Here is a 13,285-nt window from a genome sequence, read left to right as displayed (position 1 = left end):
TGTATGAAAACAGTTCCAACACACTACTGACTCTGACATTTATACATGATATGCACTGATTTAAAACTTCCGGCTCCTAACTTTGATTATTCACTGTGAATTAACAGATTATACAGCACGCGCAACCAGCGCTTAACGTTGCATATTTCTGTTTCAATGCAAACTTTATATACAGTCTATTATTACACACCAGAGGTATTCGAGCTGGCCCATATTTCAACACACTGTAACTTTATATTTGTGAACAGAAATACATACAAAACATGCAGGGTACTACATATTACATATTTCATAGAACATATTACTTATTGTTATTGATGGCTTGTTCGATCAACAACAATGTAATTTATTTTATAACGTGATAATCCATTAAATTTAGTAAAATGTCTAAATAAATAGGTCTAAAAAGCGGTAAAGATGTATTCAAAATATTCAAGTCAAATTGTATTTTACAAGAATATTTTCATATTGTGTTTTTTTAGCATTTTACATGAATACTATGAATACAAAGTATTCTTTGTATTTACTTGAGTAAATGTACTTAGTTAGCCTACCACTTAAACATATACTACACTTTACAGTAAGTAAAATAAAAACGTTATTAATAATTGTGCAGTCAAATAATTTTTTTCACAGATAAAAAATTGAAACTTTTAGGAGATTTGATGGAAAGCACTGTTTCCCTAAAAGCCCAAAGGAAAACCAAGGTCTACTCTAGAACACAAAGCAGATCAACAGATTCTGACTCCATAGACTGTGAGTGACACCTACAAGTCAAGCAACGACCAAATAGGGCAGGGATGCCAGGTTTGATTTTTTTCCACAGAGCAATAGTCAGAAACATTAAGACTAATATATCGTCTAACATTAAGCTATATCAACGACTCGAACTCGAATTATATGATGTATTTTAAAGTTGGAGATAAATACACTTTATCAACTTTGCTCAGATCGTTTTAACTTGTGAGAAACAGAAAAGTAGTGACATTTTAATATTGTAATTTAGTATGATTTTTCTGTCCTTTGCGCTTGATTGATGAACGTAGAAAGTTCAGATAAGAACCTGCAAGAAAACACAACTGGCAACTCAACCGCTAGCTGGAAACGTCACAACAGAACGCTAGCTAGAGCTAACGGTATAGCATTGTGCAGCACAACGGAAACTGATGTTGGTGGACCCGGCTAGTGAAATCAGCGGATACTGACTCTATACTGAACATGGATCGGTTTTCCTTATGTTATGTCGTAGTTGACAACTGGGTCGATTTTATAAATGAACGCCGGCGTTAAGTGGACAACATTAGCTTGTATTTTGCTGTGGCTAAGTTAGTTAGCTAACTGTAGCACACACGCTAGCGTGACTAACGTTACGTCCACAGGATAACATTCTGACTCGAAGGAAGGGAGGAAATTCATAAGTAGGATCACTGCGTGCTGCTGCTTATGCAAAGCTAGCATTCTTTTTGGTCTCCCGAGTTCCTGCACTGTGACGCATTTAGGAAAGGTGACTATCTGTCCACCCTGTGTGACATTTAACGCTATTCGGTTAATGCGATTGCTGTTAGTTGGCATAGCTAAAGTTAGCTGTCAACAACAACTCTCCTCCTGGCTTAGCGGTACAGCGAACGAGAGCTAGCACGCTAGCTAATAACTTTTAAAGAAGTTGCGTGTCTGACTTATTTAAATTAACTAGCAAACCGGTGTTTTTAACTTTTCCCCGTCGAACGTTTTTCACTCTGATCCGCTCCAGCATTATAGGGCGACAGGAAAACAAAGCATGGCATCGGATGTGATTGAGAGTGAAGCGGTGCTGAAGGGTATGAATTTGAACAATAGGAGCCCAGATTGTGTCACACCCAGGAGGACTCACGAGGAGCTGGGAGACAGACAGGCGTCTACTCCCTCATCTTCTGGAGTGTCGGGAGAAGGTGATGAGGAGGAATTAGACGAATTAGAAAATAGCACCGATTCTACAGTGGAAAATGGCGAAGAGGCACTTCAAGAGAGTCTGACCCAAACAAGAGGTACGCCACAGGAAAGGACAACTCCAGACAATGAGCAGGAACAGCCGGGAGCCAGAAGCTCTACCCCAGTGAGCCTCCCGCAGCCACGCTCACCACCTGGGCCCATTGGAAGGTCTGTAATGTTATATGTACTATTTTATGTTTGGCCCAACGATACATGTTGACAACTTAAACAAAAAAAAGATAAGGTTTCATCTTTCCCTTGCAATAATGCTGTTCTTTCAGACTCACCTAAGACTAGGTTCAAGCTTTTGTGAATGTTTGTTTGTTTCCTGAGCATTTTAGAGGGGGTGGACACAATAATAGGAATACGTATACGATCTCATCTTATTATTTTGTCCAGCCTAGGATGTCAGAAATTACGGTTGAGTTAAATCAGCACTTCTCTGGCACAATCTAAACAAAAACTAGGAATATAAGCTCTGCAAATGTAGTATACTGCACGGATATATGATAAAACATGATATTGTACAGGTATAACTGTCATTCTCTCAAATCTTTAGCATCTGTAGCGTTTCCACCTCGCTCATGTGGCTTTCAAATGTAATGTGGCGATTAGCACTATACATGAGCAAACAGCTAAACTTTTTGAAATGTTGAGTACCAAATGCCCAGAATGTTTTTGTGTCTGGGAGCACAAATACAGTTTTATATGTGCTTACTTCATCAAAGAGAGCTCTGTACAGCAAAGATACAGATGCCATGATCAGCATTAGTAAGTAGCCTTTATAAACTAAGCGCTTAACATAAGCGTGTAAGCTTTTCAAAAAGCCAGTGATCTGATTATTAGGCCAGTTGCAAGCTGAAACTCTTTAGGAGCCTGCCGAACAACTTTCCAGGACTGTGAACTATGTATTAATTTGAGCACGGCATCACAAAGCACCTGTCTATATCAAATCAAATTACTTGGTTTATTGGAAATAGGCGACAAGCATATCTCGCCTCACCTTGGAGGACTGTTGTGATAGTAAAGAAGCACATGCAGCTGAACATAAACAGGGTTTTAATTGACTTGATGTAATGCTAAGGTGGTAATTAACAGGTGGGGTTAACTACATCACATGAAAAGTGGTCATCACCATTTTTTTATATATCCTAAAAGCCAAAGGGACCCTTTCCTAAACACTTTGGTTATGTTTTCACAATTGTACGCCATACACAGTATGTCAATTTGTGAAGCTAAAAATGGCCTTTTTAAACTTAAAACAGTGCCCGAATGCAGCATTGACATGGACCATGGTTCATTCCAGATTACTCGTCCACCTGTCATGTCGTGTGCAATGTGACTAAAATCTTTGGCAATGCAAACTGCGGAGTAAGCTGTTTTGATTTTGGGTGACAATACATGGCACACAATCTCTTACTTACATAAACACATCCCCACCCTTGTTTGCAGAGTGTAAAATAGTGCTTTTGTGCAGCTTTATTCAAGTGTATTCATTCTATTGTAGCCGTTAATCACTGTCACCATTACTATCCACTCATTTTGTTTTTGTTGCTGACGTATTAACCCAAGAAAAAAAGGAAAGAAAAGCCTTTGACTCCTGTTCTTTATTTTCCCATAATCCTTTGAGGATTGTACAAGTCACAAGCAGCCGTCGTCAGACAACTAGTTATGTGTTTGGGTTTGTCGCGGATGATCTGTGTAGGCCCTGCTCTTGATCTCAGTATATTTGTAGTGCAAGAGGGCCTTTTAGCAATTAGAGCTCATTAAACGTAAAAGATGGTATAACCATTTTGTGTTTCCATTCTCAGCCTGGAGCGCCAAGAGTCAGTCGCCACAACAGACGCTCGCCTAAGAATGGAAGGAGTTGAGCTGAAGGAAGAGTGGCAGGATGAGGACTTTCCACGGTATTGTCAATCACTCATAATGTTGTAAATCCCGTATAAATCATGGTTCAGAGCTTTGTATCACATGTTGTGCTTTAGAAAGTCACGTGAAACATAATCCTTCTGAAGGCATGATCCCCTGCTGTTTGATTGTTAGGCCCCTCCCGGAGGAAGAGGAGCTTGAAGACGAGCTTTTTGCAGGAACGTCTGAAGAGATAGTCCCTGGTAAGGAAAACACAATCCTGAAAAGAATACTGAATGACTCTTTTTCTAGTCTTAGTTAAAACCCACACGCCTATATGTATGTTGAGAGAGTTATTAGTCACTGGAATCATTCCTGTTCCTTCTTGTTCAGCCGAAATCAATGACCCACCAGTTGAGAATCACTGATCTACACCACTTCATTTTTCAGACTCTTCATCATATCTCTGTATGAACTACAGAATCGTATTATAATAATTTTGACACATCAGAACCTGTCCTTTTTTAATTGTCATACAAACATGATAACCACTGATGATTTGGCATCTACCTCAGGCTATGCAAAGGACCACGGCAAGAAGGCAAAGAAGAAGCTCGCAGCTCCTGACATCAGTCTTACACTCGACCGCAGTGAAGGCTCTCTTCTCTCTGATGAGCTGGATGAAAGTACAGAGCTGGACCTCGATGACATAGACACACCTTCAGACAACAGCAATGAGTTTGAGTGGGAAGGTAAGACCTTTATATCATGCGATGATAACAGTTTCCATACAGATGCAAAGATGCTTTCAAATTGGACTCGGATTAGAAGTCCACGGTTGTGTAATTTAGTCCTGAAAACATTTCCCTTTTTGGGTTTATTTGTTGGTTTGTAACACAAGCAAACACTTTATCAAACTAGTCTTTTATATCCTGGGTCTTGGATCTGTTTGTATTCGCCTCCCTTGATTGTACAGGTTTGTTGTTCTTGTGTTTCCACACTGCCTTCCTCTTTTTCACATGGAAGAATTGTTTCCGTTCTCACCCTGGAAATAGGCTGCAGGCCTGCAACAGGTTTCTCTCTTCCTCGTGGTAAGGTCTCTTGGACAGCCCCCATTTTGTTCTGCCAGCCTCCTCCTCAATCACCTCCTGTTGTCCAGATTATATTCCGTCTTCAGTTGTTTGACCAAATCACAGGGAGGTTTTGTGTTTCATACGTTTCATTTTCAGTTACTGTTTTTTGTGCATGTCATTTTTTCTTCCTTTGACATTTCCCTGCGTTTGAGGAAACAATCAATCCTGCAACTTGTCCATTAAGGCAACGAAGAAGTGGTTCGATCTGCACAGCAATGCTGCAGTTATCAGATATTAGCCATTTGCTAACCTGGGCTGTTTTACAAGATAACGCACAGCTCAGGAAATGATACAGCATAAGGAATTTAGCCTCCAATTAGAGACTCATTACTTTTGGCATTTTACCACTTAAATCTCATATTTTGGGATTTCAAATTGATGATTTGGTAGATGATTTCATAAACATCTGACCAGTCATTTCCATTCTAATTCCGTATATTTGAATCATACAGATGGAGAAACACAGATCAATGTGGATTGTAATTGTACAGAAATTGGCCGCTCAGAGAGGAAAAACTCCTGAAAGTGTGTTGATGTGATTTGGCTGCACTATTCACTGATATTTGATTCTACTTGGCATGCTTGATAGATGATCACTTTAACATTTAACTTGATGTTGAGCAGAACATTGTGCACATCATGCAGCTAGCTATACATCCTACAAAAGATGCACAGAAGTCCTCCGGGACTTCAGCAGTGTTTGTTCGACACATTTATTTCTCATGCAGGGAACAATGGCAGGTTTCCCCCAGGAAATTGTATCGGGTAATTGTTAATGCTGACCTCAAGTGAAAGGGAGTCATTGTTGGTGTTGATTCAAAGAGAGAGCATGCCATCCAGATGCAAAAGATGAAAGCAAAACAATGTAATGTCCATTGATTCAAATGTATGTGTTTGAAAAGTTCAGTTATGAGTTATTGAGTGATCTAATCGTTTGATATATGATTTGATCAAAATGGATCTGATGGATAAGATCAGACATCCCTCACATCCAGGGGGTGTAGCGTCCTAGCTGTGTGTTTATAATGCCTCCTCTCCTTTAAGACGATCTCCCCAAGCCGAAGACCACGGAACTACTTCAGAAGGGGGTGGAGTCAGTGCAGGAGTACTCCGTCTCGGAGGAGCGGGAGGAGGGTCGACGCTGGAGGGCGTTCCGTATCGGAGACCAGGAGCACAGAGTGGACATGAAGGCCATCGAACCTTACAAGAGGGTCATCAGCCATGGAGGTCAGCTGCATTACATTGTGAAATTTGGCAAAAAAAATGTAAACACAGTCATTTTAAGTTTGTCTATGTTCGTGGATTAACAAGCTGTATCACATTTGTGTTTGACTTGAGTTGATCAGTCTGTGTTTATTCAAAATATGAAAGAAAATGTTTTTTGTGATGCTGCAAATACTGTTCTGATACTGAAACATCAATTTTTCATGTTTGATTTTACACTGCAGGCTACTATGGAGACGGTTTGAATGCCATAATTGTGTTCGCTGTGTGCTTTATGCCTGAAAGCAATCAACCAAATTACAAATACATCATGGACAATTTATTCAAGTAAGTGTTTATTTGATTTCCTCTGGCCTTGTGAGTGAATATGTTAGGACCAGTGCTAATGGCGGTTTCCCGGTTCCTGCAGGTATGTCATTGGCACGCTGGAGCTTTTGGTTGCTGAGAACTATATGATCGTGTATTTGAATGGGGCAACCTCTCGGAAAAAGATGCCAACTGTTGGCTGGCTCAGAAAATGTTATCAGCAGATTGATAGGAGGTGAGTCTGAGTGGCAATCACGCTCAAAAACAAGTATTGTTCTCGCTATAAATGCAGAGGCATTAGGCCAAACCCAGGAACCGCATCATCATATGTGACTACATTGTTGACAGCCTCTCTCACTCTTTTTGTACAGGTTACGGAAGAACTTGAAGTCTTTGATAATTGTCCATCCCTCCTGGTTTATTCGCACCCTGCTGGCTCTCACAAAACCTTTCATAAGGTAACGTTAATGTTTACGGTGGCTACAATGATGAAATGAAGATCTTCTCCGGTAACATTTAGATTTCTTGCTTCTTTTCACAGCACCAAATTTAGTCAGAAAGTCAAGTATGTGTTCAGCTTGACAGACCTTGCAGAGCTGGTTCCAATGGAGTACGTGTCCATACCAGATTGTATCAAACAGTAAGTATGCTCCACTCGAACACATCAGCAATGTTCAAGACAAAGGTCCTGTCAAAAGACAAAATATTAAGGTGTCTGCAAGCTAATGGATATAAATCCAAGGCCATGAAATGTGGTGGTTTGACGCTCTGGTTTTAATACTAAAAGGTGTTCCTGAACGCTTGAGTAAGCATTTCCATGTCTTATGTTTACATATCCGATCAGGGTGGATCAAGACTGTTTCTGTTTCCATATGAACTTCAGATTTGCACTGCAGCTGTGCAGTGGAGCAATACATGGCTTCTCATTTGAATTAGTAAATAAAAAGAACTACATCAGTAGAGATCACTTTCCATTTCTTCCTTTCTACAGATTTCATCCAATCCCCACCATGGGACATGGTACAAAATATAATTAAACAAAAGTAACTCCTTTTGACGTGCCTTCATGTTTTCCCTTTAACTGGTTCCCAAAGACGAGCAGGTATTCTAGTAATGTTTTGTGCTTACGCAGTATCAGCTCTGACTGGTCCAGCAGAACGTGTCACATTTCATCTGTCGGTGATGCTACAGCAACGTTCTGCTGTTCCTGCGAGGCCACTGTGTACAATTAATCTTCGTTCAAAGCCCTAAAATTACCAGACAGGATTCAGGCATTTTCCAAAATGGACACTTTCTGCCCATAAGCAATATTGTCGTATATGGAGGTAGAGATCCAAATGCAACAAAATACAAATCTCTAAACATTTTCTTTTCGAGAATAGTACAGCCTTGTGCACCTGAGTTCATTGTAACATTTCAACAAGTGTTAACCTTTGCTGATATGGATGACTATTGAGCTCATGCTGTATTTGTCCTTGATGTGTCTTCTATCCACATGACATTTATCTTATCTAATCAAATGTTTTTGCTCTTTTGGATGTCTGGTTGCTGTTGGCTGTGTAATTCTCCTTTCCTTAACTCCATTTCCCTGCCCCCTCTTAAGGTTTGATGACGAAAAAAATAGGAAAAGCCGTAAAAGGTATATGCACTTGCACCCAGAGTCGGTCTCAGCCTTCTTTTGCATTTCACAAAACTAACAGCGAAATGATCCGTTGGCTTTCAGAATTGCACCAATACACCTCATTCTGTCCCACGGGTTTGTAGTGGGATGAATTGCCGTTACCTTCTGGCCAAAACCAACATTTGTCCTCCCCAAATGTCCCACATCTCTCTCACAGTAGATTTCCCTTTAAAAGCCGACTGAGAAGCTGTTTGATTGGTTTCCAAAAATAGGTGGCTTGGTGATTGCTTAACCAGCTAAATCCTTTTTCTGAGCCAGTTCTGTGATGTTCATTTCAAAGTCCTTTCTTGTTAACGTTGTTCTCTATTTATTGCCTCAAAATAATATCAGCTATATATGCATGGTTTGAATCGTACCATGTACTGTGAAGACCATTTTGTACCTAAAGCACCGTTTCTACTGGGATGCTGAATTATCGATTTTATGTCAATAACAAGTTGGAATGGTTTGAAAGGTAAATGCTTGAATTGCTTCTTTCTGATATTAAAGTTGGGGCATCAAGTAGCACTTACTTGCATGTGTCTTTTAAAAAAACAAAAACAGGTTTTGAATTTGATGTGGTTGATGTTTGGCAAGTTTATTCTTGTTTTTACAACTGAATGCGGTGGGACTACAAGGAAGTAGCTGGTCTTAGGCACGGTGGTTTTTACGGTTGCCCTGTTATGTCCTCACATCATGGTTCCCTTCAGTAACTCGTCCTCACCGAACACCTGTCCACTCTCACAGTTCTCTGCATGACTCACTGCATACCCACTTCCTGCTGATATTTAGTTATTGCAACAAAACCTGCTCAAGCACACAGAAATATTCTGCTCAGTACGGCTGAGTCAGTGTGAGGTTATTCATCTGCAGATATGTCGTGTCATGCTCGGAAATTAGAAACGGAACAACTGTTGGGTTGTGGAAGAGACTCTGTATTGTGTATGCAAGGCTGTCACAATTAGTAACACTTCTGTTATAAGGTGCATGAGTTGTTAAGTTAAAGATGAATATTAATATTTAGCCACACTAAAACCTCACACGTTGCCATGTAGCTGCTTATGAAGCACACAGGTTGAACTTATTATTTGGAGCTTGGCACAGATTGCATAACTGCACATTGTCTTATTGTACGACTGTTTGCAGTGTGTGCTGGAGATAAAGCAGTCTGTGCCCTAACATGGATTCTTAGTATACATTTGTCTTGCAGGGTTTCAAGGGAAGTAAGAACCTCATCATCATAATAATAATAATAATAATAATAATAATAATAATACAAACGATATCTGTGCCCAGATATTTAAAGTGCATTCAGTAGAAACATGGACAATATTCGGCATTCATGTGTACGCTGAGAGCATACGTCTGGTCCAAAAATAGAAATATTCTGTCAAACACAAATAATTCCCTTTTTAATGGTATAAGAGCAATGATCATACAAACGTGTGTTTGTGGGCAGTATAGTAGCCTGTCGTCACTTTGATTATCACTGATCTTAGCCCTGTTGGAAGACATGCCGTCCCCTGGCACACAGACGTCTGATGCCTGTTGAATTTGTCTGCAGAATCGACCAGGACATGCGCGGCAACGTGGAGATCGCAGCGGCTGCTGTTCCAGAGTGACCCTGCTCGCTCTGCGAGATGTGGAGGAGGAGAACGCTTCGACTGCCGTGACTCAAGAAAGTGCCTTTTTGAAACTCTGCTGCCTGTCACACCGTGGAACCTTTTACAGCTCGATCTTCAGTGTTTTTTCTACATGCTGTCTGAAACATTTTTAATCTTTATTTTTTATTTACTGCTGAATTATTACGTCATATTTAGCTTATTGGTGTTCCCTAGTTACTGGTGTATCTACACGTTATTTAAGGCACTCTGTTACAAGTGGTTGATGCATGTTCTGCTTTATTACATTTAAATATATATTTATATTCAAAAGGTGACAACGGAGAGAAATTAATATATTTTTATGGTTGCTCTGATTTTTACAATGCATTCTAGGTCTCTGACCCGTTGACTGGCATTTCATAGAACAAGTTATGACAGCACCTTTTTCAATGTTCACTGCTGATGTTCTCTATCAAAATCTTGCCTCGGGAAAATAAAGTTGTTATTTTGCCACTCGCTTGAAAACAATTGTGAGCAACAATCTGAAGCAAAGATGTAATTCTTAATTTAGCATTTTCTTCAAGTAAACTCACTGATCCACATTGTGTATTGTTTTATTTCATTTAGTAACAGTTTTGCCGTCGTAACAAGATAGATGTCATTTGTATAAAACACTGATTACGTTTCACAGGATTAAATTAATCTCCAAATTGCGATAGGTAATGTAGTTTTTTTTGCTTTGTACATCTCTTCCACTGACGGTCCACTAAAAGGCATCACAAATACAGATTTAATTAAAATCATATAAATAATTTGATTACAATAAAGAAGCAAAATCCATAATATCTTTACAATATAAGAATGAATATTATAGATGATGGATAACAATATACTGATAACGTTAACAGCCACAGAATAGAATAATCCCATTACACGATAATAAAAAAATACAAAATATATGACATTTCAGCAGAAAATCTTTGACAATATAGAATAAGTTGTGGCTTATATAATATTTACCTGTCCAAACTGAGATGTAAAATATATTTCAATAACACGCTTTACACAATGATGGAATACTGATCTGTTTAAAGTGGGTCATAGCCTAAAGCTTTCAAATGCAGAACTGACTCGATACATCTAATAGCAACATCATCAACCTCAGGATCAAACTTATTTGCAAAGAGTTGATATTGTTTCAGGAGCCACGGGAGGTCACCACCTCCGTACACACAAACTGCTCTTCTGTAAACACCCGTGCAAGGATAGTACGGGGCTCCATTTTTCACATCTCCTGCTAAATAGCTCCACTTCACCACACGAGCGAGGGCTTGCATGTCTGACATGTCATACTTTATGTGGGCAGGCACTGATCCAGGAACAGAGGGCATTCGCTGTAGAGTGGCCCACAAGTGCTCATCAGGGCTGTATGTGTCCCTCTCCCACTCCAGCAGTTGCTGAACTTCTCTGTCCTGCATCACATGTTTCACAAAGTCTCTGGTGACCACAAAGTAAGCATTTCCTGTGAACATGGGGCTGCTGATGGGTGGGGGACTTTTCTTCACACCTGTCATGATGACCTCAGTAGTTACATTGTAGTGATATAGCCAACGGTTTTTCTTGTTGTCATTGGTCACCTCAGTCTCCATGCTGTTTCTCCCTTTGAGGGCCTTCATTGCCTGAATCATTTCTCCATTGGTTTTGATGGGGAAGTCTGTCCCACAGGTGTTAAGCAGGTACCTCCACTGGACCTGCGAGTTCAGCAGATCTTTCATGCAGTTCGAATCGGCCTGCCTTCGGGACCATGAGGCATATACAACTCTTTCTAATCTACTGGCTATAAACACATTAGGAAAGCAGGAAATAATTGCCTCCACAGCCTTGTGATATTCTTTAGAGGCTTTCTGGTCCACATGCACACAGTAGATATTCTGAGGAGCATAGACAGCTCGTAGAAGTCGCTCAAACATCTCAATCTTCTCATGGATCACCATGGAGTAGGCAATGGGAAAATCATTTTCCTCTTCACTGAGAGGTGCTGTAATAAAACCTCTATTTTCAATGTAAGACAGACAGTCCTTTGTCACATTACGGTAAAAGTCCTCGGATAAAAGAGTTTGTCTTCTCCTGGATGCCAGAAGCCCTTTTAATTCGTCTTTCTTCCCCTCTGTGTCTCCACTGATGATAGCCAAGCAGCCATGCAGGTCTGAAGAGAACTGCTGTGGTATTTTGAGATCAGGCAATGACTGCCTGTTTAAGGCAGTTTCCCAAAGGATTAAAGACAGTAACGTACCGATGACGATTAGTAAGATGGTCCTCAACATCCGGCGCTTCAACAACCTTGTACAAGACATGTCCTGGCTTGAGCTAACCACAACACACCTTGTCTCTTCAGTGCGAGTTCGAGTTTGACCAGGCCTGTTGTCATGAACACAAGCTGAATCGGCCCCCTGAGTAGGTGTGTCAAACTAAGGTATGGAAGGAGCTTGTTAAGTATCGTCCAATAGTTCTGGACTAGGATGTGGATGTATTGCATGTCGTTATGGATGTTACAGTGGAAATTCCATATTGGCAACAGTGACAAGGGAGAAGATGTATGAACAAAGTATTATAGTTGTAAAGACTTGTTTAAACACATAAGATTAACGTAACCTACATCTGTTGCTGATATATTGTTGCTCAATATTTTATGATACTCTGGTTTGAAATCAGACTCCCTACAGCCATCAAAATAGTCAATTTTCAAAATGCACTAACAGCATCAAGTAGAAAAGATTTAATTTCATTTAAATTTATAACATATCATTTAGGTTTCAATTATTATACATGATCATTTCACTGTTCAGCAAATATCTCTTTAATATCAAGTACAAAAGTAATACACACTGTTAAGTATACACCTAAACAGCCCACACAGATCTATTTATTTCGCTGTCAAGTTCATCTAATTGATCTATTAACTAACTAATTGTAAATTAAGCGAATACTTAGAAACATTGTTCTAACATTGTGAAACTGTAGTTCTGTGATGAACTGCAGGTGAGTCTGCTACAGGATTGAAGACAGCTGAAAGCACGAGCCCATACGCACTTTATAATTACATCATTACATATGTCTTACCTCTCCTGATGCAGTCAAACCACATTTCTGTTGCCTGACTTTGGGCTTATCAAACCTACCTACATATCTTTTCAGCATTTCTTTCATCTGTGTCTCTGATCAAATGTAGACTGTTTCTGGGGTTTACTGTTTGTTGTTGGATGTCCCTGTTCAGTAATTCAAAAATTCAGTAAACGTGTTATTCAACATGACCAAAGACAGTTTGTTTAAAGACGAGGCTTGAAAAACCTTTTAAGTTTCCTGAAAAAACATTTTTTAAGGATGAAAGGAAAAAACCAACTGTAACAAACACGCCTGCAAATGTCCCTCAGTCACCGTCTCTGAGGAAGATAGATAACTGTGTTCTTGGTAGGACTTTGAGGAAGACGCATCAATCACAAAAAGAAGAACTTGATCACAAAACACACACACACACGCACGCA

The 13,285-nt window shown here is 39.8% G+C and overlaps 2 protein-coding genes across 4 annotated transcripts; one reads left to right on the top strand and one right to left on the bottom strand.

Annotated features, from left to right (window-relative positions):
• Positions 1 to 1,129: 1,129 nt before the first annotated feature.
• bnip2 (BCL2 interacting protein 2) lies at positions 1,130 to 10,345 on the top strand (the record flags this gene model as incomplete). Of its 3 annotated transcripts, XM_079280696.1 has the most annotated exons (11): positions 1,130 to 2,136; positions 3,780 to 3,875; positions 4,012 to 4,079; positions 4,392 to 4,568; positions 5,994 to 6,176; positions 6,398 to 6,500; positions 6,583 to 6,714; positions 6,851 to 6,937; positions 7,021 to 7,119; positions 8,083 to 8,118; positions 9,704 to 10,345. In XM_079280696.1, the coding sequence occupies exons 1-11, from the start codon at positions 1,778 to 1,780 to the stop codon at positions 9,759 to 9,761; spliced, it is 1,398 nt and encodes a 465-aa protein (XP_079136822.1). In that variant the 5' UTR covers positions 1,130 to 1,777. The 3 variants fall into 3 exon arrangements, with proteins under 3 accessions (XP_079136822.1, XP_079136823.1, XP_079136824.1); XM_079280697.1 differs by lacking the exon at positions 8,083 to 8,118; XM_079280698.1 differs by lacking the exons at positions 8,083 to 8,118; positions 9,704 to 10,345 and having other exon boundaries at positions 7,021 to 7,123.
• A 486-nt stretch (positions 10,346 to 10,831) lies between these two features.
• On the bottom strand, positions 10,832 to 11,737 carry gcnt3 (glucosaminyl (N-acetyl) transferase 3, mucin type; the record flags this gene model as incomplete). Its single annotated transcript, XM_079277757.1, has 1 exon — positions 10,832 to 11,737. One exon carries the CDS (start codon positions 11,735 to 11,737, stop codon positions 10,832 to 10,834), a length of 906 nt encoding a protein of 301 aa, XP_079133883.1.
• Positions 11,738 to 13,285: the final 1,548 nt, after the last annotated feature.

The sequence above is a fragment of the Melanostigma gelatinosum genome (assembly GCF_949748355.1).
Source record: "Melanostigma gelatinosum genome assembly, chromosome: 1".
Lineage (NCBI taxonomy): Eukaryota > Metazoa > Chordata > Actinopteri > Perciformes > Zoarcidae > Melanostigma > Melanostigma gelatinosum.
Note: the sequence above shows the minus strand (reverse complement) of the source record. Positions and strands in the feature narration are given on the sequence as shown.